The 23,973-nt window shown below is 38.9% G+C and overlaps 2 protein-coding genes across 14 annotated transcripts in view; one reads left to right on the forward strand and one right to left on the reverse strand.

The window, feature by feature from the left end:
- The window catches only part of LOC118406220 (collagen alpha-1(I) chain-like), a 122,153-nt gene extending 113,770 nt beyond the window's left edge, over positions 1-8,383 (forward strand). For 12 of the 13 annotated variants that reach the window (XM_035806128.1, XM_035806133.1, XM_035806130.1 and 9 more), the window contains 8 exons: positions 285-410; positions 1,677-1,703; positions 2,509-2,547; positions 3,526-3,597; positions 4,364-4,432; positions 4,559-4,756; positions 5,312-5,448; positions 5,662-8,383. In XM_035806128.1, coding sequence (XP_035662021.1) covers positions 285-410; positions 1,677-1,703; positions 2,509-2,547; positions 3,526-3,597; positions 4,364-4,432; positions 4,559-4,756; positions 5,312-5,448; positions 5,662-5,893 — 900 coding nt within the window. In that variant the 3' untranslated portion in view covers positions 5,894-8,383. The remainder of the gene's footprint in view (positions 1-284; positions 411-1,676; positions 1,704-2,508; positions 2,548-3,525; positions 3,598-4,363; positions 4,433-4,558; positions 4,757-5,311; positions 5,449-5,661) is intronic. The other variant, XM_035806125.1, reaches the window with a different exon arrangement.
- Positions 8,384-11,706: 3,323 nt separating this feature from the next.
- LOC118406241 (pyrroline-5-carboxylate reductase 1, mitochondrial-like) lies at positions 11,707-23,167 on the reverse strand. Its single transcript, XM_035806167.1, has 7 exons — positions 23,001-23,167; positions 22,147-22,223; positions 21,206-21,385; positions 20,546-20,758; positions 19,953-20,045; positions 19,450-19,570; positions 11,707-13,553 (listed from the first exon to the last, which is right to left on the reverse strand). The coding sequence occupies exons 1-7, from the start codon at positions 23,065-23,067 to the stop codon at positions 13,456-13,458; spliced, it is 849 nt and encodes a 282-aa protein (XP_035662060.1). The 5' UTR covers positions 23,068-23,167; the 3' UTR covers positions 11,707-13,455.
- Positions 23,168-23,973: the final 806 nt, after the last annotated feature.

Below are 23,973 nucleotides of genomic sequence, written 5' to 3' on the forward strand. Positions count from 1 at the left end.
ATGAGAGAACTAGACCTGGATGAGTTTGATATTGTTCCTTTTGAAGTCTTTACTGCTTTGGGGGTTCCACACTGATGGACAGGGAAGCCATTTTAAAGCATGCAAGGTGGTGTATTTATATGTACATGTACATACCCTGCATCCAAGGTAATAGCAAATATAACCATTGCAGAAAAAAAGAAAAAGCATCTTAGCAACATGTCAAGGATACTTGGTGTAAATGACTTTCTTCTATGTACACATATGCGAAGTTAACTCTGAAATATGTTTTCTTCTCTTGACAGATTGTCACCTTCAATAGTGAAAGCCACCTGCTGCGCTCCCCACCCTCTTCACCAGGCACCCTGGCCTTCGTAGCAGACACAGAACAACTGTACCTCAGAGTAGGGGGCGGCTGGCAAATCATCCTGGTAAGGGCTGGGAACCCCCTTTTCTGGAGTGGTACCTTCCAGAACTTTTACTCTGTTAATTTGTAAAACCAAGGATGTTGTATAGGACGTCTTGTGTATTGTTCTTGGAAAAATTGTTTTTGAAAGCATACGTCTGCACTACCATTATTGTCCGATGTATTTTGTCTGTGTTTTCCAAGAAAAAGTATACATTAGGCAATTCCAATGTTTAAGAGGGCATTGCGATATGCATTGTACATGATATGACAAGGGTAAAGGCCCCAAGACAAAACCTGTCTGAACTTTTTCTAAGCATTTTTTTACACAAGGACTGTTTACAAGTTATGGGCTTTAACCTTTGACATATCACCCACAATGCATCCGGCTACACATGCACAAAACAATTCATGTGGAGCAATGAACTAGCTTTTTGTGACTTTAATGTTGCACTCTGTTTGTGCAGACATATGATTGGATGATCTACGTGTAGTTGAGATGTCAATGTATTGTGACTCAGGAAAATCATGCAAATGTGTTGGCATATTTCATTTGCCTGTCCTACAAAATCTTTGTTATGTTGATTAATGTCCCTTTTGTTTGTTATGATTGTTAAGATTTTTGTCTGATGTTTTAAGCACACAGAGTTTAGTTCAGTTTGAGCTAAATTTTATCTTAAATTTTGTTTCCTTGCACCCTTGTGTTTTTTGTTGTCACAATGCTTTAACCTTGTCCTCTTCTCTACTGTCTTAGAGCTCTGGGTTATTTTCTTTTTGCATTCTAAATTTGTTCAGCTGCTAAAAATATCCACACCATATAATTTGTTATCGTAGTTATCTGCAGCGCTTGAAATATCAGCCTAATAACAAAACTCATTGGCAGTTTCTGGCCATTCAACGTCAAGCACCAAGTAGAACGACAGAACTCTATAGTGTGGTGCAGCTATAGTTTTGAGAAACAAGCTGCTCAAAATGGAGAAGACAACAACCATGTAGCTTATTTGAAATGTGTTCAACACAACAAATGCAAATGAACAGGAGTTTGGTATACAAAAGCAATATGTTGTAATAGCTAAGTGCCCAATTTCAGACCATGATGAAATTTCAGACCAAATGTATTATTCATATTACACTGTAAAGTGGCCCTTTTCAGTTTCACAAATAATATCCCCTTCCAAAAGAAAAGGTTTTCAACATTTGAAATGTCTCTCACTGTGGAAGACAGACAGCAGGATAGGCTCAATGATGGTGTTCTTTCCTCTCTTCCCCCTTTGCATTCTGGGTACCAAAGACACAACCCTTGAGACCGACTGTTCAGGTACACCTCTGTCCACCCTGTTGTTGACCAGTTCTGTAATGTTTAAGTTGAATTATCTTTTTAATAAATGATAAATGACATGGGGAATTTTAGCTTGTAAATTGTTTAAGGTAAAAGCATGAATTGCAAGGTACAACAGTAAGAAATACTGAAATGCTCTTTTGTAATGCATGGCCCTGTGTAAAATGTTGAAATCATTATTAAACTCAACTGAGGTGAAGCACATTGTTTTCAAGCACTCCAGTAGTGCAATACGGCTTCTCAGCTGCTTGCATTTTTGTTGATAGACATTTGGTCACCCCGACTCTTCTCAAAATGTGTTGGGTTATGGTGTCTGGGTGGTGTAGCAGTCTACCCACTCTGCCAATTGCAAATCTCCTTCGAATTCTGTGGAACCATCAACCTGGGTTCAAACCTGGGTTTGACACTTTACATGTACAAATGTACCATGAAGACATAATGTGGTTGTCTTAAAATGTAAGCTGTTGTAAAGAGGCATTGCACTACCACGAGCTACTTGAAAAGCCGTCTTGCTTCACCTCAGTAGTGATGACTGTTTCACCTTAATCAATTACTTAATTTTGCATAAGGGCATCTTTTTCTTTTGCTGGGTTCAAAATGCCACATGAAAGTTCTTGATAGTGTGGAACTGCTTGCTTGACTTATAAAAAAAATGGTTAATTTTGCTTCTTCCCTGCCAAAGCAGTAATGCTACAACAAAGCTCAACAAAGTTGGTTACCATGACAACAACCCCCTTTTGGTTCCTCACATTTTGACAGACATCTTCTTTCTCTTTTGTCACAGGTTGGGAAGATCATGTCCATTCCTGAGAGACCTCCAGTAGTGAGTACATCATCATAATTATGATATGGTTTTATTAACCAGCCTTCTTAAGCTGGCATCACACACCAGGAAAATAGCGTACCCGACAAATCTTTCAGCTCTACATGACTTTGTATATAAAGGACATCTGTGTCGGCACAACAGCCGGTGTCCAATTAATTTCTGCTCAAAATAGATCTGCCAATATTGGCAAGTCACTGAGTCCATCAACTGTGATGTGGTAGATTTGCTGGCAAATATATGCGCAACTCTCCAGTGATTGTAGAATTTGGCACCTTCCAGCAATTAACAAAGTCGGATGAATGTCTTCAATTGTGTGATGCCAGCTCTTGATAATAAGTTGATTCTAAACTTTCTGACAAAGTAGAGGAAGGCCCTTGGTCTCCCATATGAGATAACTTCTGTAACCTTAAACTGGAGGAATGTCTACAAATGTAACAGTCTTAATCAACTCAGTTGCATAAGCTCTTGTTTGCAACATTATTTTTGGACATTTCTTTTTGCTTGACGGTGTGAACGGATTGTATGTGTAATATATTAATGCCTCTGTTTGAATTGTGGTTTGTGCAATGATTAAGTTGCATCTCTTATGATTTTGCTTTCTGCATTGTGGTAATAAGCCTGTTTACAGTTTAAACTGCACACGTGCAGTGAAATTGTGGACAATATGTCAAAGGTGAAGGCCCCTTGTAAACAGTTCTTATCTGGACCATGCTTAGGGTACCATGCTTCATTAATATATGTTTAGACATGTTTTGTTTACGTCTCAGGGGCCTTCAACTTTGACATGATGCCCACAATGCATCTTGCTGCTCATGTCCAATTTAATCCATGAACTGGCTTATTGATTTCGGTGTAGCTCTGACTGCATCTGTGAAATCTGTGCAGCCAACTCGTAGCATGGCTGTTGTGATTCCCCTGCATGAAATGTTTGTTTGCTTTCGCTTCAACCCCCCCACCCCCTGCCCCCCACCCTAGCAACCCGAGGCCTCGGCTGAAAACCCAGGGCATGCCAACAACGGGTTCAACAATGGATTCTTTGGATCAGAAGTAAGGCTGCTATGATTCGTCCATTCGCTGCAGTGTCTAATTAATAATGCGCATAATTAACCTTTGTGAGGGGATGACAGTAATGCTGAGACTAAGGCTTTGCCAGCCCTTTGTTTCCAATGTTAAACATATTAAGTATTATGGAGCTCTCTGAATTTGGTGGCCAACGGACGATGTAAGATTGCACATAAACTTGATAATTCTTAATTCCACCAAGAGCATTATACATGTAATGCTAGTTCACCTTTATCCACTGGGTATTTAGCGATATCAAGTCTGTTGACTTCATATATCCCTAAATTAAGTAAATACCGTTTCAATACAGCTTTTAAATGCAACGGATGAAGTTACCCTGCGGACAAAGGTGAACTAGTGATATATGTAAATTTGATAATCAGGTCCAAGTCTAGCTCCTGTACTTGATGCCTTGTCTGTGATTTTACTGTCATAACTACATGTAGGTAAGTATAGCCATATTGTCAGATGATAAGGATCATTTACCAAAGACATGTGTTGATAATTTGTTCCACTTGAGATTTAAGTACAGAAATCTCTCACCAAAAACAATTAACCAATAATTGAACATCATATGCTCTTCAAAGGTTTAAAGAATATAAATGCTATTCCAATAGTTTTTGCTGCAGAAAAAAATTGAGGAAACCAGAAGAGTGGTAAAGCCCCAAATGTCTGAAATGCAAACATACTTGGTATGTGGTTAAACATGTCTGTTATGTCCATGTACTTAACATGCCTGTACTTTTTACAGGTGGATGCTCCCACTGTACAGCTTGTCGGATCACCTGATAGTAACTTGGGCAAGGCTACTGGAAAAAGGGTATGTGTTGCGTTTCTTGGGTCTTCTAGAGTTCTCCTTGTCCTTGGCTTTACTGTAGTTCATCAACTACAAATTCTTCACGGAGGTATGACTGAGATCTTTCATTCCTTTGTTTTATCTGTGCAGTTACATCTCATCGCCCTGAACGAGCCAATGACAGGCAACATGTACGGGATCCGTGGAGCGGACTTCAAGTGTTTCCAGCAGGCTCGGCAGGCCGGACTGCGTGGGACGTTCCGCGCCTTCCTGTCCTCCAAGGTGCAGGACCTGAGCTCCGTGGTCAGCAGAGGGGACAGGGACGGCATCCCCATTGTCAATCTCAAGGTCAGGTTCATTCAAGTTCACGTTCTTTCAATATAGAGCATTATTGGGATTGGGAACCAGGGAAAACCGGGAAAGCAATCAAAGGCGTCAAAAACACATCTGATGCAGCCAAACAAATCCTCAAAAATGAAGAAATCTATTGCGTTACTAGCTACTTGACTACATCGTAGTAGAACATGTTTTGAAAAAAGGCTGGTAAATAAATAGCTAGTCAATGCTATTATGTCTAAAATGCAGTTCATTTTACAGTTTGCATTTTACAGTTTGCTTGTGAAATTATCAAAGGGTGGAATTCCTTGCCACCAAGTAATGTACGAACATTTCACTTAGGTGACACTTCACCTAGATGTTCAAAGGTTTAATTAGGTGTGACAGGTCGTTCAGTCGTGTGCCTGCAAAGCTGGTGTGTTTTATGTTTACAGAATGGCGGTTATACCAGCTACTAACAGACCACATGAAGATACAGAAGCTAGCATGTACATTTTGTGTAAACATGTACACAGAGGGGCGTTATAGATGCCATACAGAAAAACATGTTTGTTTTTTTACACACAGGACGAGATTCTGTTCCCATCTTGGAACTCCATATTTGAAGGTGAAAGAGAGACCAACGAGTACAAGGGTGGAGCCTTCGATATTAACACAGCCATCTACACCTTCAACGGGACACAGCCTCTTCTAAACCCAACATGGTGAGATTGTCTATTGTTTGGGATTAGAGATGGCCTCTAAACTAGAACAATTTTCTTCCACAATATATATTGTACATCATATTCCAATCATAAAATCAAGGGTCGTCCACCGAATTTTGGCCACTGGACCATCAACTCTTATGCTGTATTTCCTTCATTGTGACAGAGAGTTGTTTGTAGATTGTCAACAAATTGTGCTGACTTGTTTTCCAGGCCACACAAGCGAATCTGGCACGGCACAAACATGGATGGCCAGCGTCTTGGAGACCACTTCTGTAACGCCTGGCGGGAAAACGACGTCAGCTTCGTGGGCATGGCGTCCTCCCTCCAAACCGGCATGCTACTAGGACAAGAACAGTACAGCTGTTCAAGTTCCTACATCGTACTGTGCATAGAAAATACCCACAAAAGGCACCACAGAGTTTACAACTATAGGAGGAAGTAGTTTTAACCATTCTTCTCGTACCCTCAGTCTTGTATATTATTTGACACCCTTGTATGTATGAAGAACTAGGCTGATATGGTATGTGGTAGTCCAGCCCTTGTAGTTTTACATGTATATTTGTTGGAGATATATTGCGGGATTGTGATAACTACATTGTGTGGCACGACAGTACACAGAGATACGCTTGTCTGGCTGGAGGGACTCCTGTGCTTGTTGCAGAGAGACAGTGGATATTGTAGCTGAAAAAGTTTTAATTTTAACTGAAAAATATTGCATTTCTTTACTATATACATGTAGTGTGACCATAACATGGAAGTTGACTTAGCAGAAACTCCGTCAAAAAATGAGATCAATGTATTATATGATTAAATCTTGCTGGTGCCAAAACTTAGTATTTGTAAAACATATATATTGATTAGTATTAACGTTTGCTAGGTTTCCAATGAAAATAGAAAGTCTGTGATTGCGTTTTGTTGATTTGGAAGATAGTGCTATGTTTTTTAGGTTCAAAGGAGTTGTTTTATAAGTCGACTTAACTTTTATGGAGCATAGATCTAGAACATGTTACCAAACCTTTTGTCATTCCATGACCAGAAAAAAAGCAACTGTCAAACTTTGAATAATGGATAGTATATAATGTAGCTGTGTGCAAGTTTCATTCATTTTAGATGTCATTCAGGGCAGTTTTTAAAAACATTTTAGAAAGGTACTGGTAAAGATAAACTTTTAATGAAGTCGGAACAAAGACATTGTTCGTAAGATGATAAAGACTTTGGAAGGCAAAAACTGTTTTAAATAAAATCAAGACAAATAATTATAGGAATTTGGGAACAAAAAGTATCCAGTATTTTACCATACCTCAATGTCTGGAAAGTAAGGGTTAGCCTGATTGAATTGTTGTCATAGCAAAATGCATGAATTAGCTGGATTTTAGTATTGCAAAGACATGTAAGGCTGCTTTTATCTCAATCTTCTCAGTCATTCACATAGTGAAGCACTCATCTTGCCTAACCTCCTTTGAAGGATCCACAAGTCTGACTTTTATTGGTTTATAATGTGCTGCTTCTTTCTGATGGCTCAGTTCTATTTGTACTCAGTTGTTTAGGGATCGTCTTTATATAGAGTTTGCTGCTATCATTTGCAGAACATTATATTGAAACTGTCCACATGTAGAATTAGATCTGACATGCCATCAGAAGAAAGGCTCATTACAGACCACAAAAATAGCTTGACTTGTAGAGTCTGTTCAGGAGGATACATCTTGCCATTGTACATTGTAGCTGAGACATGGTAGAAATATGTACATTTGTACATGTAACATTAACGTTACATGTATACTCTCTTCTTCAGTAAGACAGTTGTACTTACTATGGAAAGTATTGTACTTACATGTACCACCAGGTTCTGGTTCAAACATGATGATAACAACATCCAACCACTCTACCCTTGTATTGTTTAGGAAATAAGATGTACCATTGTCTAGCACAATAGTCTTTGAAATTACTATTAGGATTCTGACAAAAAATGCCCCTGCAGTTACCTAACTAGGAGATAGGGGGTTCAGGCTCATCACTGTCTGATAGATGAGCTAGATAGTTATAGACTATAGGTCTTCCTCTCACAACTTTCACAAAGGTGCTATGACTACATATAACCTCCCAGTATTCAATATAATATATCTATATATATGATAATGGTGCTTGTTTATAACTTTGACAATTGGTCAGTACTGGTAATATAGAAACCCAACAGTGCCTTAGTATTACTCAAACTCAGTACGTTTTCTACAAGTTAGTTTAAAAAGATTAACATAATTATAAAGGTAATAGTTTGTTTTTTTAACTCTGGATAATACATATGTTTGATGTTCTGTGTTTTGTGAGTGGATGTAGTGTATGTATCTTTAAAGATCAGCGGACAATCGTGACAATGAAGTTTTTGCAAAGGTTTAGATTGAAGATAACTAAAACTGTATATACATGTATACAACATCGTGGATATATTAGTTCCCGACCTGATATTAGTTATTATAATCTTATTCCTGGTTAGATTTTAACTTAGAAGTCCAAATATTTCACTCCTATTGACAGTAAAACAGGATAAATGTGTTTTCATTGATGTTGACTCACTTCTAGTTCACTATGCACCATTTATTACAATTGTACCTTGTTCATCTTAAATATTAGATTCTACTTAAACATGTACCTCATATTGTTTTAGTGCTTAACGGTTGAGTTGCTTCTATATTAGCATCTATTTTTTCTTGAAACAAGAAATTTACAAGTTTGTTTTAAGGGTGGACTTTGCCATGGAACTGTTTGAACCTTGTAGACCATCTTAAGTTATTTTAGTTCTTTATTTGAATATTACAGCAGTAAACGTGATCTATGAAGTGTCCTTTGTGCTATCAAGGATATTTTGTCATTGCCAATTCAGCTGTGTAAGTGAAATGTATTATTTTAATGATATTAATAAAGGACACAACACATAGTGGTTGTATTTTGTGTTTTTACATCTGTACAATGTCTCCACACTACTGGATGATTTTAAAAACAGGTGTCATTCACTAAAATGTGATAATTAGAGCTATGGCCTTGGGCTATACCACAAAAATCATTTAGACAAGGTACAAAATATCGGAACACCATAAAACGCTTACCGATACTGTATCTAAGTAGACTTGAACTCAAGTATATGACGTTGGATTTTTGCCCCGCACATTTTTCAGTTTGATTGATTATTGCAGCAATTAACTGACTACATTATAAGGGTATGACAAAAACCCATCGCTTTTCTTTCAATTGCCCAATTAGGCAAACTGTTCCTGGTGCTGAACACCATACACAGTACACAAATGTCTCTGGTGCGAAACACATACATTCAGGCAAACTTAACTGCCCTTGGTGCTGAAAACCATCCACACACAGGCAAACATAACTGTCCTTGGTGCTGAACACCATCCACACACATACAAACATGCCTGCCCTTGGTGCTGAAAACCATCCACACACAGGCAAACATAACTGTCCTTGGTACTGAAAACCATCCACACACATACAAACATGCCTGCCCTTGGTGCTGAAAACCATCCACACATAGGCAAACATACCTATTCTTGGTGCTGAACACCATCCATACAGTCAAACATACCAGTTATTAGATATTTCACTCCCAATCAACACCAAGAGAAGTTATCGTAGATCGGTATCGTAGGAATGTATGTGGAAATCACTCGTTGTGGAGAATTATAAATTATAGTGTGTATGAATCTACAACAGGATGAGAATTTGTTTCATGTGTGTAACGTTAACGGGACCCGTTACACTTGAAAAAGCACCAATGCTTGTCACCGATTCGTATTGCACAATCTCATATCAAAACGAGGCCTGGGACACGAGCCAAGAACGACAGACAGAAGACATTGCGTTTCGTCTTGTACCAGCAGTTCTCGTTACGATAGCGAGAAAAAACTGCCATATCACGAAACCTCGCAACAGACACCGCTGCGTTAATATGGATCGTCAAGGTATAGCCTGATTAAATCTCGCTTATAGCAGCCCGCCAATCATCCGCCGGGAGGGGCCAGTTACAGCCCTGGACAGCGGAGTTGTGTTACACAGACTAGTCAAGGTACATCGGGATAAACTTCAAGGTACTGGTTATTCTCACTTTATGTCGTAGTGTTTTGGTGGGTGTAACGTTACGAGTTGGCGTTAGGGCAGGGGCGTTTATGCGGCGTCACTATAGCTTGCTAGTCTTCTTTCTGGACAAGTCCGTACTGCACGAATGTCATACTTTTTTCTCAGAATATGTTCAGGATGGTCTCTCATCTGTAAACCCTGAGTTTCAAGTCGATCCATTTTTCCGAAGTGGCATAAATCGAAGTTTATTACGTCTTCTCCAGGCCATTCGCCACCCGCACACTGTCCTATCTCTACTGTTATAATTATGTTGTGTAAAGTTGTTTTTGTTTTCAATGTGACGAAAGCCTTGATTAGAAAAGCACACTCTTGAAAGAATATAAGATTTCTATGTGGCATTTCCTCACGCAATAAAATCAAATCTGCACTAGTCAGTGACGACCCCTAGCGATTCAAGTAATACTTACCGCTGTTCGGTGCGTTTACTTCCTTCCAGCCGCGTTTTTTTATGCAATGATTTCAGCTCTTAGATGGGGACTATAACGACCATCATCTTTGACATGTGATTAAATTTGGGCATTAATTAGGTTGGACCACATGGCAGGTGTTACATATGTGAGCCCTGATTGGCTGGTGAGAGTTGCACTAACAGGTTCCATTAAACAAATCAGTCAGTTGGAGACATGGACTCAGGTAGGTGTGAAAGTTGTAGATCTCTCTCTGTAGATCATAGATTGCATGTGTTTGGTGTGACCCTACATGTATCTTCTCAGATCTCCTATCTGTAACACTAAGCTAGACCAGCTGTTCTACTGTATCTTTACTAAGACTTGTTAAAGCTAACGTTACATGTACATGCAGGGCTCGAAATACTTTTTTCAGCATACCTGCACTGGTGCAGGTAATATTGAAAATTACCTGCACAAGAAAAATTGCACCTGCACCACTCTGAACTTAAGAATTATCAAACTAAAATTGTTCAGGAACCATGCATTGATATTTTTTTTTTTTTGATACTTTATCAGTGCAGCTTATACCAATCCATACACACCTACATACATCATGAATACAGACATTTATGTATAAAACCCAGTACATGGACCAGTGCAGATTAGGTGCAGGTAGACACCAGAAAAACCTGCACAGCTCCAATTTTACCTGCACTAACCTGCATATGCAGGAGGTATTTCGAGCCCTGATGGGAAAATAGGCAATACCTGGTATTAGAGTAAGACGCAGATTAATCAACAGTCTCATAGACAGAAATCAAACTGGCTTGGTTACACTTATATAGATACTAAGACCAGAACTACTTTCAATACATTTGATTCCAACTCCACGTCTGTGAATAACCATGTTTAAAGCTCTCATCTCAGCAATGTGATCAACAATATAAGCTTTGACTTTCACATAGTTGCTGCTTTGTGCACAAAATGTACTGTGTGTTGCAATGTTTTATGTCAACCAGGATACACCTGCGAATTTGAAAGGAAGGGGAACACATTGATTCCTGGTGATTTTTTTGTCGAGATAGAATGTTGTATAGCTTCTAGTTGATGTAGTTCTACAAAATCAGGGTTGAGCTATTACGAATTAGGACATTTACCGACCCAAGTGTGCACGTGTAGGTAAAAGGTAAGAACCCTCCATACAAACAAAAGACATCTTGGCATTGTTACACAAACTGATTGACAGGGGACATGTACATGTGTAAGGCATGGTTGAGACACAAACTGTTAAAGTCTGCACCTTTGAGCTGTACATGAGCAGTACGAGCGATAGCGATGGTGTCACATTGACGCAGTGGTAGGCAAAAAGGAGTTTTTTTGCAAAATATTGATTTAAATATTAACCAGTAATTTGATCTGCTAATTCAAATGTCAATTTTTAAGCCAATCTACTGACATCCTGGTAGGCACCAGCCGTAGTATACCCCATATATAAACAGCAATAGTATACCCCATATATAAACAGCAGCAGTGAGCGCTCCTGTTGGATCCATGAAGCTGCATCTTCTCCAACAGCCCAGTGAGAAGTTTACACTGGACCCTTGCAAATCTTCTACTTCCAGTTGCTGTAAAAGAGTGATTTTGCCAGGCTTCTTCCTGCACAATCGTTTTTACAGCTAACTGACTCCAAAGTTCTGACTAGATAAAAACTTCCACATGGCCATTTAAAATCATGAAAGTTTATTGAATGTACATTTTCACATTTCTTACAGTAAGTACACATGTTTTGCTGTCATGATTTATCAAGTATTGTATATACAGTTTCATCAGTATAAGTTTTCACTGAGGAAGGAAGGTGGATGCCTTTCGAAACGTCTATTAAAATTTTTAAAGTATCCAGAAGTAAAGAGTGATTCTTCTTCAATTTTAACGATACCTGGATGTCTAATCTTCACAAACGCATCAGTACAAAGGTATATGTCTGTTCATATATTACTTCTGCATGCACTTTGAGATACATTTTGGGTAATACATCAGAGTCTCTGGAACGTAAACAAAGCCCATCTGGACATGTATCAAGCATGTATCAATTCTAAACAAGAACTGTTTACAAGTTAGGGTCCTTTTCCATTCACTTATTACCCACGGACAATGTATCTCAATGCATGTGCGGTTGGAAACATGAACATATTAAATGCAAGGTCTCATACTAGCATTATCAAACATTGCAATACCTTCATGCTTTATGTCCAAACACAATGATTGTAAGTTGCAGTTAGAACGTTTCAGTGCTATCACTACATATTACATTGTAAGAGATGTTAAGGCTAAAGTTTCTCACCAGTACATGTGCCCCCAAAAGAACTATAAATAAAATGATACAAGAACAGAGTAATATACAATAACATTCAAAATCTCCAGGAACCTAACTTACAATTGTGGGAGAAGTTACAGACAAAACAAAAAAACAATAAAAACTCTGATCTTTGTTGAAGTTTAACATTGTAATTAATAATTAATTTAACTGAAGTTTAACCTTCAGCTTGCAAAGGTTACCATTTTCCACAAATTTGTATTCAGTTATGGAGTTAGGCAGAACTGCAAACCACAACAACACAGATGCTTTCAACCATTTAACCTTCTCCCTGATACCTAACTTTGTAACCAAGGCATCACTGTGTATGAAAGGCTACTTCAGCTGGAAGGGAGGTCAAAGCCAAAATCAAACATGACAGGCATGAAATTATATCAGTAATTTGTAATTTACACATTTAAAGTTTGTAGTACATGTATGAGACAAAAACAAAAAATGAACATTCTTATTGGACTTTCTCCCCAAAAAATAAAACCTATATAAAAAATTAGTAAGAAGTTTGAGTTAGTGAAATGCAAAGTTATCCTTTTTTGTTGGACATATACATTGCTGCCTCACCAAAACTACATCTAAAATATCAAATAATTCCAATAGAACATTAGTAGAGATACTGTAAAATATCCAGCTCCTCTAATTAATAGGCTCTAAAGGCTTCTTCTATACTCAAAATAGCAAGTTTGATGAAAAGGTGTTTCAAGGCAGTAACTAAAGGTTTTAGTTCATGAGACCTGTAGTTAATGCTATGTAGTACCTGGAAATTTTTGTAGACATACAATAAAACGTCCACCTTCTCTAAAGGCTTATTTTAAACTGAAAAAAACATTTTGAAGGAAAGGTGTTTTGACATGTACAATAAAGGTTTTGCCTCTCAAGACTAGTAATCTTATACAGTGTAGAAACTGGGAATTTGTTTTGTTGTCATCTTCAAAACCATTGTCTGATATTTTGTAAATATCTTCCTTCATGCAATTAAAATATGCAGGTCATACCAAATATTTTGCCAAGAAAAAGGGTAGACCTCATTTGCAAGACATTCTGTTGGGTGGTAGATTTCCTCGCAAGCACACCCTTGGAAGACATTTGGAACAGCCCTGTTCTTTAGTCCTCCACATGGTTCTTGACCTCCCCCATTCTCCTCAGCTCCTTGGTACGGTCCTCTCCAGCCTCCACTGCATCCATGAGAAGTGCACGAAAACCTGGCGAAGTTGAGGGGAAAATAAGTTAGAATGGGATTTTGATACGTTAAATACCTCTTCTGCCAGATGGGTAAAACAACTCTTTCCCTAAAATTGACGGGGAAAGATATACATCCATCTTTCAATATCTATAGTCAAATTCTTTTAATGTATTGTATATAACATGGAGACAGACAGGACAGACGGACATAGGCTGCTCTACATCGCAGCAAGGCTAATCCTAATGAATTATATAGCATCTAGCTGGCTGGGTACCTCAGTGTTACAGCATCTGGTTGTAACATTGCGTATTACAGTTAGAGTTAGCTGCAGCAGTTAATTGCTAAAGGTGATATCTCACTGCACTTGGTGCGCCGGTGCGGCACTGCGGGGTTTGTTCACTGCGGCACTGTTGGGTTATTTTTTCCCATTTTTTTTTTTATAATTTAGATATTGCGTAATACGTAAAAGTATGACTTAGAAGACAATAAAATACACAAAATGAAAGAAAATTTGTTCTTTATCCAGGGGTGCCTAAGTAATCATACGATCCTTACGGAAAACATAACGGCACTGAACTTTAATCCAACGCAACTTTAATCCAACACTTTTCAGAACCCATCTGTCAGTCAAAAACTAGCTCCGGTTTGCAAATTCTTTTGAGTGCTTTTCAAGACCAGTAAGGTATACGACTTAAAACCTTGTAAGTTTGAGCTCACAAAGATCGCATGTTGCAGCGAAAAGTTAATCAATCTTCTGGTATGTTTTCATGCTGTTAATCAAGCCGTGGGAAGTGGGCAGCGATTGTAATTTCAAGCAACCCTACTCTTCGTCCTCACATTACACAATCATCATCACAGTAAATATAGTGAAATATCAATAAACTGTCCATCCAACACAACCAACATGCCTTGAAGTATCCCTCTTTAAAGTACAGGGCCAGGCTTTGTTACACAAATTCAGTGGAAATCCGAACACGCGCCATTTTGAATCATATTTCAGCACGCCCCTTCACCCCTATTTTTGAAAGTGATCACATCCAAAGGCCAGTAGGACGGATCTCACTGGCGATACCATTACAGCCCCACATGGGGGACGTGCTGTAGGGAGTTTGTACTGTGTTTTGCGGGGATATTTTTTGGGAACCATTCACAAACAACGTATTTTGCCACCATTTGCTGACCAAACAACGGATGAAAAGTTTGATAGAACGTCATAACTGTGTAGTGGAACAGCAGAACGGATTTGCCGCTGGTTGATGTATTTTCAGGCCGTGTTTTGATCGCTGCTATCAGCAGTTTACCGACATGCCGATTTGCCAATTTAACCTTGAGTAAGTGCCTGCCGATTGATACAAATTTGTCGTTGTAAATATGAAATCCATAGATAAACAGCCTTGTTATATTATTGTGTTGGATTAAAGTTCCACTGGGAATAGAATCCCAAAGGACTTGCTATCAGTTACACTGTCTTTGAAATGTTATTTTCTCGCGACACAACAGAAAGTGGCAGACCAATGCATGTGTAGCAATGGCCGGGGAAACATAGTAAACAATGCACTTAACAGTTTCCAGAATGCGCTAAAGCCCGCTTGTTTATTCATGGTTCAGTTTAGAATTTGTTGGAATGTGTTGGATTAAAGTTCAGTGCCGTTACGATCCTTACGGAAAACATACGATCCATTACTAGGAAACATACGATCCTTACGGAAATCATACGATCCACTACTAGGAAACATACGATCCTTACAGAAAACATACGATCCACTACTAGAAACATACGATCCTTACGGGAAACATACGATCCACTACTAGAAACATACGATCCTTACTAATCTTTTGGACCAACGCATGGGTCACGTCACACAAGCGACAGATTCACTATGGTGGCCTCGGGATTGCTTATTGTTCGTTACCATATCTTTGCATACGAGGCTTAACACATCCTCCTAAACACCAAAACCCCAATCTACACTGCTGACTTCTTAGCCGGCAAGAAAAGGAAGTTCTCCAGGGTCCGCCATCTTGAATTTGCCGCTGATGTCACGTGGTCCAGCAAATTAGTAAGGATCGTATATTTCTAGTAGTGGATCGTATGTTTTCCGTAAGGATCGTATGTTTCCTAGTAGTGGATCGTATGTTTTCCGTAAGGATCGTATGTTTCCTAGTAGTGGATCGTATGTTTTCCGTAAGGATCGTATGTTTTCCGTAAGGATCGTATGATTACTTAGGCACCCCTGTTATCTTTGAAATTTGTTGAGCATCTTTCGAACTTCGCAGTGCCTCACCGGTGCCGCAAGTGCAGTGAGATACTGTTGCTGCAACTTTTGAGCGATCTTTGCGCAACCATAGATTAACTGAATTTCATAGACAAAGAATAATTCTTGAATGATGTGTATGTTTTGGTGGACTTAATACAATTTTTGAATGATTTGTATGTTTTGGTGGACCAAATACAATACTCTGTACAGACAAAATTGACATATTGGTGTGCAGGTACTACACAAGGGTAACTGCCCATTAAAAACAGTCTGTACAAAGAGTAAAACAGTTCTAATATTATAATATATAATAGTTATTATTGCAAAAGAGATTCAGGAAACCAGTCTCCAGTAATTACCTCTGTGAGGGTGAAGGAGGCTCATCTTCGATGAGGTTTTGTTTTTCGTTGTGCTTGTGTGTTTGCACCTATAACTGAAGATCCTTTTCATGAAATTGTATCAATCTTGGTATGAGGGATTGTCCCAGGTAATTGTTGGGGTCCAAAGAGACATGGAGATTTTGGGACTCAGACTGGATTTGTTTTTGCATTCTGCACCAATCACTGAGTGACTTGCCCCAAATCGTCCTAACCATCCACATATAACCAATTAAGTCCTTTACAATGCCTGCAAGCAAGCAGCTAGAAGCAAGATGGTGGCCACACAAAAACCCTGACAAAAAAACATAATCATACTTTTCTAAAATCTTTGTTTCCTTTCTATAGATCTTGAACCTGTATCTGTATTTATACTAATCAAAGAATATTCCTTCAGCATAATGAACAAAATGTGCCATATTTGCAGTGGCAATACTGTCAATTCACAGATTTTCATGGTGACTTCATTTTTCAGTTGAATGAGAGGGAAAAAGGGATTTTTTGCTGTATTTAAAGTTTGTGGTTGAAACAATTCTGTAGTGCAGTAGTACATGTTTACTGTGTCATGAATTTGCAGTGAATAGACAAGTGAGAAAACTATCCTGTACATTTTAACATTTTACAGATTTACAGTATATCATAGGACTTGCCAAACCTTATAATTTCAATCACTTGGCTTTCTCTGTTGCTACTAGCTGAGCCTTGCAGGATGTAGAGACATCATATTTCAAAAAGGATATTTACCACCAGATATGCAAAACTCAGGCAAAAGCATCGGAACATTTGACAAATCAGGTTAGATTTGTTACCGTCTTGTTATTCTGTACTTTTTACATGAGCAGTAACACTCACACCAGGATGGTCCCCTACTCTTTTCAATAAGTTAGATGGGATCTTTGTGTTTGAGGTGTGGCTCTCCCAAAACACGGGACCTCCTACTTTACATCCTATCAGAGAGGACATCCCTTACCAAAGCATGGAACTTCTTTTTATCTGATTTGCGTGAGGTAGTACTAGTAGGTATAAAGTACTTTTCCCAATGGTACAACACTGGGGACTTCTAAGGATCTGAACCCATGAATTAGAACCTTTTGAGTCAAAAACCATAACCACAAGACTACCTAATGCCAACTTTGATTTTACACTCTGATAGTGATTAAGTTTTTGTGTGGCCAGAACCATCTCTGTATCTAGAGGTACATGTAGCAGGAGGGATAAAACTGTTACCTCCACGATCCCTACTACGTTTCAACAGCTTTGTGTCGATACCTGGGAGGCAAGAGCCCTGTCAGTCATCATCAACTCAAAACTTCCCCATGTGTGTCCAAACGAAATTGAGTTGGTTATAAAGCCATCATCAACTCAAAACTTCCCCATGTGTCTCCAAACGAAATTGAGTTGGTTACAAAGCCATCATCAACTAAAACTTCCCCATGTGTCTCCAAACGAAATTGAGTTGGTTATAAAGCCATCATCAACTAAAACTTCCCCATGTGTCTCCAAACGAAATTGAGTTGGTTATAAAGCCATCATCAACTAAAACTTCCCCATGTGTCTCCAAACGAAATTGAGTTGGTTATAAAGCCATCATCAGCTAAAACTTCCCCATGTGTCTCCAAAGGAAATTGAGTTGGTTACAACCATACTGTAAGCCTGGAATCAATCCTACACTAGTTCAATATTTTCAGGAACTGCAGCATTACAAACCAACACCCCCTTCTAGCGAGGTGAATGACCTCAATTTGGGACACCCAGGTGGCATAGGAGCATCAACTGTTATAGCAGCATATGATAAGGCTAAGGATATGGCATTAAGAAATTCCTCAATTTCTTGTTTTGGGATTCAAATATTTCACAGAAGCAGCACCAAATGCCCCTTTGAACCACAGTGCTACACTCAAAGCTAATCAGAACTCTTGTCTATATTTTAAGCAAACATTTAAATGCAAATCATTCTCTATCAGGGCTCTAAATACTGGGTGCATGTGCACCCAGGTGCACCTAAAATTGAGCTGTGCACCCAATTATTTTCTGTGGGTGCACAGGGTGCACCCAAATATTTTCTTAGGTTTATGTATGGAAAGATATCAAGTATACTAGTATACATCATATTCTTGACATCTGAGTGTTAGAAAGATAATAAAAAATGTCTGTCATGTTACTTGTTTAAGAATTTGATAGCTTGTAACTAAGTTTTGTTATTAAGGTTTTTTTTTACATTCTACTGAAATTTTAGTGGTGCACCCCAAAATTTTTTGGTGCACCCAATTTTTTAAGCTGGGTGCACCAGTGCACCTAATTCCCCAAAAGTGAATTTCGAGCCCTGTCTATCAATGGATGCCAAACTATTCTGTAGAGACACAATCAAAGGAGTGACGGGAGCCAGAATAGGATAGATACCAGGCTATCATACAGCATGAGAAACAAAGAGAGATAATAAAAAATTTTGCCAGACCCCATTGTTAAAGTTTTGTTTTGTTTTTCCTTTTTTACTGGATGTTCAATTTCATTTGGATTGAGTTTAGTGTTTTACTTTTAGTTGACTATATCTACATTTTAGTCTCATGACAACTACTTTACATTACTTGTTATCAAAATATGAATAAGTAATGAATAAATCACTAAAATACTACACAATTTTTTGATAGTTTTTTTTTTTTATAAAATGTTTCCACTTCATTCTAAAAAGGAATTGTTATAAGGTTAGTATTATGTACAATTTCTGTTAGATCTTGCTATGGTCACAGCAAGTCAATTTTATGGATGACATCCGTGTGCGCATTGACTTTCTACTCGTATTGACTGGTTTTGAAAAATTTTGTTTTGTACACCTTTGGCAATGGTCGACACGATAATAAAATACCTAAAATGGGAAGATAGCCTTGTGGTATCCTTGATTGTACTTCTCTAATACAGGAATAAAAGACTTGTTTTGTTGATTCAGTTTTTGTTATAATGTTTACGGTCTCTGTTTTGAAAAAAAATAGACATCTTTCTTTTTTGTGCTCTAGCATTAGAGTTGGAGTTTGCAGATGATGCCATCCATAAAATTTACTTACTATGGCCTAATTCACACAAGATCAAACTGTTATACTTTTGTTTTAGATAGTAACAGCCTGAAAGTGACAATGACTAAAGAATGGCTGATCACAATGAACATACAACTGAGAGAGCTAATCTTGCAACTGACCAATCAACAACTTGTATTTGATTAGCCACACAGCTCAAGCTGTTCCTGATTGGTCACTCATAACACCCAATCAGAGCCAAGATTGCCTACCTCCTTTCTCCATCTTGTGAATGGCTGAGAGTGCTGATTGGCCGAGAATGTTGTTGGAGCAGACCTCATCCTTCAGCATGCTGGGGTGGGCACCAGTCTCCAGAACTCGCTTGGCAGCATTCTGAAGGAAGTAAAAAATTTTACGTTTCAACACACAAATCAGAGTAGTTGTTTTCAGCAGTTCTGTGAGTAGCGACTATACAACTGAAGTATGAAATATTTTGTCCTAGACCTATATGGAAGTATATATGTTAGGGTAGGGATTGTGATTTATTTTGCTGATAGAAATTTGCTGATAAAGCTTGCTGATTTTGCTTTTCCCTCTGTCAGCTTTTCAGGACAGAAATTGAAAAAGGCAAAACCCCCAAAAAGATAATTTTCGTCCTGACCATTCAATCAAAGCTTCTTTGTTTTGCAAACCATTTTGTTTTCTTGAAATAACTTAAGTACAATACCAAGTGACATTGAACCACGTCATGTGCCAACATTTTCCCCATCTCTACCTGAATGGTTTCTGCAGCGATCCTGAGTGACTCCTGTCTGGATAGTCCCATCTTCACCCCACCTGTGGCCAGGGCATCGATGGACAGGAACACCTGTACAGGAAGGACAAGACATCAAAGTTCTTGTGAATATCTAATAATGCCTAGTACATGCTACAGCACTATAACACCTGATGCTAAACAAGTCCCAAGCCACCCAAATTGAGGTCAATGAGGACATTACTTTCAGAAAGGGGTTATTGGGCAGAAATGATGCAGTACTTGAAAATACTGCTAGGGTGTCCAAAGTTGACATGTTTTTTTAGGGTCTCAACAACTACCCACATACCAAAGCTAATAAAAATCCATCTAAAGGATCATAGTTCTAGGTGTATACATAATTAAAAACAGCACCTCCATCGGAGGTGAACCCAGGCTTTTAGCCAGGCATGTGTCATGTCGTCACTTACCGCGACTCACCAAGGAATTTGGACTCCCTATAATAAAATCCTAGCTAAAAGCCTGGGTGAACCTCCTTCCCAGAGATATCTATTGCATCAAATAATTGATTACTTATCAGATACAGCAGCTGACAAATTTGTAACACTTCTTACATATGCAGGTCCGCTCCCACTCAAGCCAGTCACGGCGTCCATGTAATCTTCTTTCCCCTCGAAACACCAGCCGACATTGGACAAAAGAACCTCAACTGTCTCGCCGTCATGCTTCGTGGCGTGCTCCCCACGGGCGTACACCGTCGCCCCCTCCCCCACCACCAGGGGGGTGTTGGGCATCATCCGGATCACTCTTGTTTCAGGGGGTAAGGACTGTAGGTGTTGGGGAAAGGTGCACTGTTGTTAGATGTACATTGCCATACTACATTTATAGTTTGAAATAGACTAGGAAGCATCCAGTGGCAAGAAAAGCGAACAAGAACTTGACAATCAAGGAAGTGCACCTAACATTGGGGCATGTGCACATTCATGCATCCGAAATTGGAGATGTGTACGTAATTTAATAGCCTAAGTATCATCCTACTATGGTACTTAGGCTATTAATTTATAACATTTGGAGCACTTAGTGTACCCAAGTATTTGTATAGGGTTACATGTATAACCGTTATACATGTATGTACTGCCATACGTATACTATGGATATTATTGTACACCAGTATACAGCATATCAATCACATAGGTGTTAGAAGAGAAGAAAAAGAATATATAGAAATAGAAGACAATATATAGAACAAACACAGAACAAAACATATTTCTTACCTGTTCAACTGATTTTATGGTGACGCCAGCCATGGGAGTCACAAAGAGATGTCGATTGGTGACAAACGGCGCGATCTCCTCCAGCACGTTTTTCACCACATTTGCTTTGATCGCCAGGAACACGACGTCCGACTGCGACACTAGCGCTGTGTTACTGTGGGTCACTTGTATGCCAAGCTCCTGTGTAAGACAACAAATGAGAAAATAATAGTAAACAAGAAATCAAAGATCTACTACCTCTGTAATATATTTAGTGCTTTTGTCAATGCCTTTAATAGTCCTAACCTCTTCTACTTTGGGGTTACTCCCTCAAATAGCCCTGCAGTGGGCCAACGTTGGGTAAGGGCAGCCCTCCTAACCATTACAGATGTTACTTAGTGAACCTCCCCTACCCCAGCAATCTCCCTCCCATAAGGGATTATCCATGGACTATACAACAATACTGTAACTTCAGACCCCTCCTGAATTTTCTATTAAGCATTACCAGGCCTCTTAAATATACCATCAAGCACTGCTGCATTACCACAATCCACTATTGTAACGTAAGGTTACCAGTTTACGTGCAGGACCAGTTTACGATCACTTTGGGCACTGGTGCAGACTTCGAGGTGAATTGTGAAAAAGAAAATTCTCTTCAGTAGGCAAGAAGTACGTCTATAGGATCTATGTGATTGTATCTTATTTGTGATATATGCTTGCATCCAGGAAAGCAGCCGACTAAACGTTTGAAAAGCCTGACAACAATTTAAATTGACGATGTATGATTGTTGAACACTGTTACAGATGGCCCGGTTTTGATCGTAATTCTCAACCGCTAACTTCGTCTCCTCTTTCTAAATCCTACAAATTCTATATCAATTGCAACATCGTCTGAAACCAAACCTATTGTTAGATCCTTTTTATTACTTACCAGGCACTAAATTTTTCACAACCATTTTTACCTTGATGTTTCTTAACTCTGCTCTTCCGACCAGGTTGTCAGGGGCAGAGGCAAAGATGTTTTCAGCAGGCACAGCTCCTTTAATAAAAAACAACAAAAGTGTCAATCTATGTAAAATTAGCACTTCTACTGGATCCATCATTTTTAACGGAACAATATTTGAATGTTGTACTTGTAAAAGGATTCATAATTTGTTTACTGTTTTCACAAATAAAACAGTTAACAACTGATGAACACATCAAATCCACAGATGGTATGACATGTAAAAGTAGAAATATCAGCAAATTGTTATATAAATTTCTTAATGTCATAACCAATATTGTCATAACCAATATAAATACCCCTTCCCTTCCTTCCATCAATTCCAGGTATGATCCCTCCCATAATTAAGGCTTCATTCATCAGGGACCACTGCCCAGCAGCCCATGGACTGCCCCACACTTCCTTCAGGAAGAGAGTGTTGCCCTGTAATTCTATAATACCTGAAAATACTGCTAGGGGCCCCAACTCACCGGGTTTCTATCTTATGCTACCGTAGTATCTGCTTGAAGGTTACACAACTTTATTTTTATCAAGGAGGTTATATTCAGATATAAGCTCCTTGTTTTTATCAACAGGATCTTGAGTTTTAGGTGCGAACACACAACAACAACAACAACCAAAACAGTATCCCTCCCCCTACGTAGGTAACATTCGTAACTATCAGAACTGTCTAGTGCTTGTCCAACATATGTTCAATCCAAGATTAAAACAGCAACTGTTTAGGGTAGCTGTGTTTTCCCACCATCTGGTAGCCCCCCTCCCCAACACAAAATATTCAGCGATCAGCGATAAAAATCTCATCTTTCTCCTTACCGGCTCGTATGAATCCCTTCGCCATGGCCATGGCCAGTCGGCCTGCTCCTATAAATCCCACACTCATGTCTGTAACGGCGTTAGTTGAAGGAAAATATGGGGAAATTTGTGGACTTCACTGCCACATCACAACATCGTGTTGCGCCTAAAAGGTCAATCTTTGGTCATTGGGTGATACCAATATAAGCCAATAGGGTATATGAATAGTTGATTTTCATAATTATACAGTAATTGTTACTCTTCATTACACAATTACTGTATAATTATGAAAATCAACTATTCATATAAGTTATGACTAGTATTATTTTATTTCTTATGATGATTGAACTTTTGTAGAACATAAATAACCCCCTTAAATGTAAAATGTTATATCTCAGGAATGTTCCATACAGTTGGCGGGGTGTTCAAGGCTTCAACGCAGGGATCAGTGTTTTGGCATTCGAACAAAATTCTTCTTGATATTCAGACTTTTATAACTTGAAACATTTTGGTTATTGATTGCAAAAGAATATTCACGTGAATCTAATGCGTTGCTATCAGTTGTTTTTAATAGTGTGCAAACTTTGGCAGATCTTTCCTCAGATCTAAGCAGATGTAGGGAGGCAAAATCATAACGTTTCCAAGCTCCCGGTCCTGTGGCGTATTAAACTTGCGGGTTCTAGATAGGAGAGACTGAACCAGTTTGGGACTGGACGTTGTAATTTTGCATTATATCATCTGCTAGGAGATTACGGATATTCCACCAGTGAGAAATTATACAAGTAACGTTACATGTACCAGGAATCCGCGGAGTCGCGGGAAAATCTAATCTTATCTATAATCAGGAAACTGTTCTTTCTGTACAAAGTCACGCCACTGCAGTGAGTTATTTCCTCAACTTCTGCTTAGGGACCGTACGGCGTTTAGTGAGGGGGGAGGGCCGGTCGCCAGGGGGGGGAGGGCCAAGCAAAAAAATATTTTGCCAGGGGGAGGG

The sequence above is a fragment of the Branchiostoma floridae genome, chromosome 18, assembly GCF_000003815.2.
Source record: "Branchiostoma floridae strain S238N-H82 chromosome 18, Bfl_VNyyK, whole genome shotgun sequence".
Classification (NCBI taxonomy): domain Eukaryota; kingdom Metazoa; phylum Chordata; class Leptocardii; order Amphioxiformes; family Branchiostomatidae; genus Branchiostoma; species Branchiostoma floridae.

What these genes read in the sequence shown, in the direction of transcription:
- LOC118406241 (XM_035806167.1), bottom strand. Translation starts at nt 23,067, where the DNA reads ATGAGTGTGGGATTTATAGGAGCAGGCCGACTGGCCATGGCCATGGCG. An exon ending in CCATAAAATCAGTTGAACAG is followed by an intron (nt 20,759 to 21,205) that starts GTAAGAAATATG and finishes CAACACCTACAG; the next exon opens with TCCTTACCCCCTGAAACAAG. An exon ending in TCGCTGCAGAAACCATTCAG is followed by an intron (nt 19,571 to 19,952) that starts GTAGAGATGGGG and finishes TACTTCCTTCAG; the next exon opens with AATGCTGCCAAGCGAGTTCT.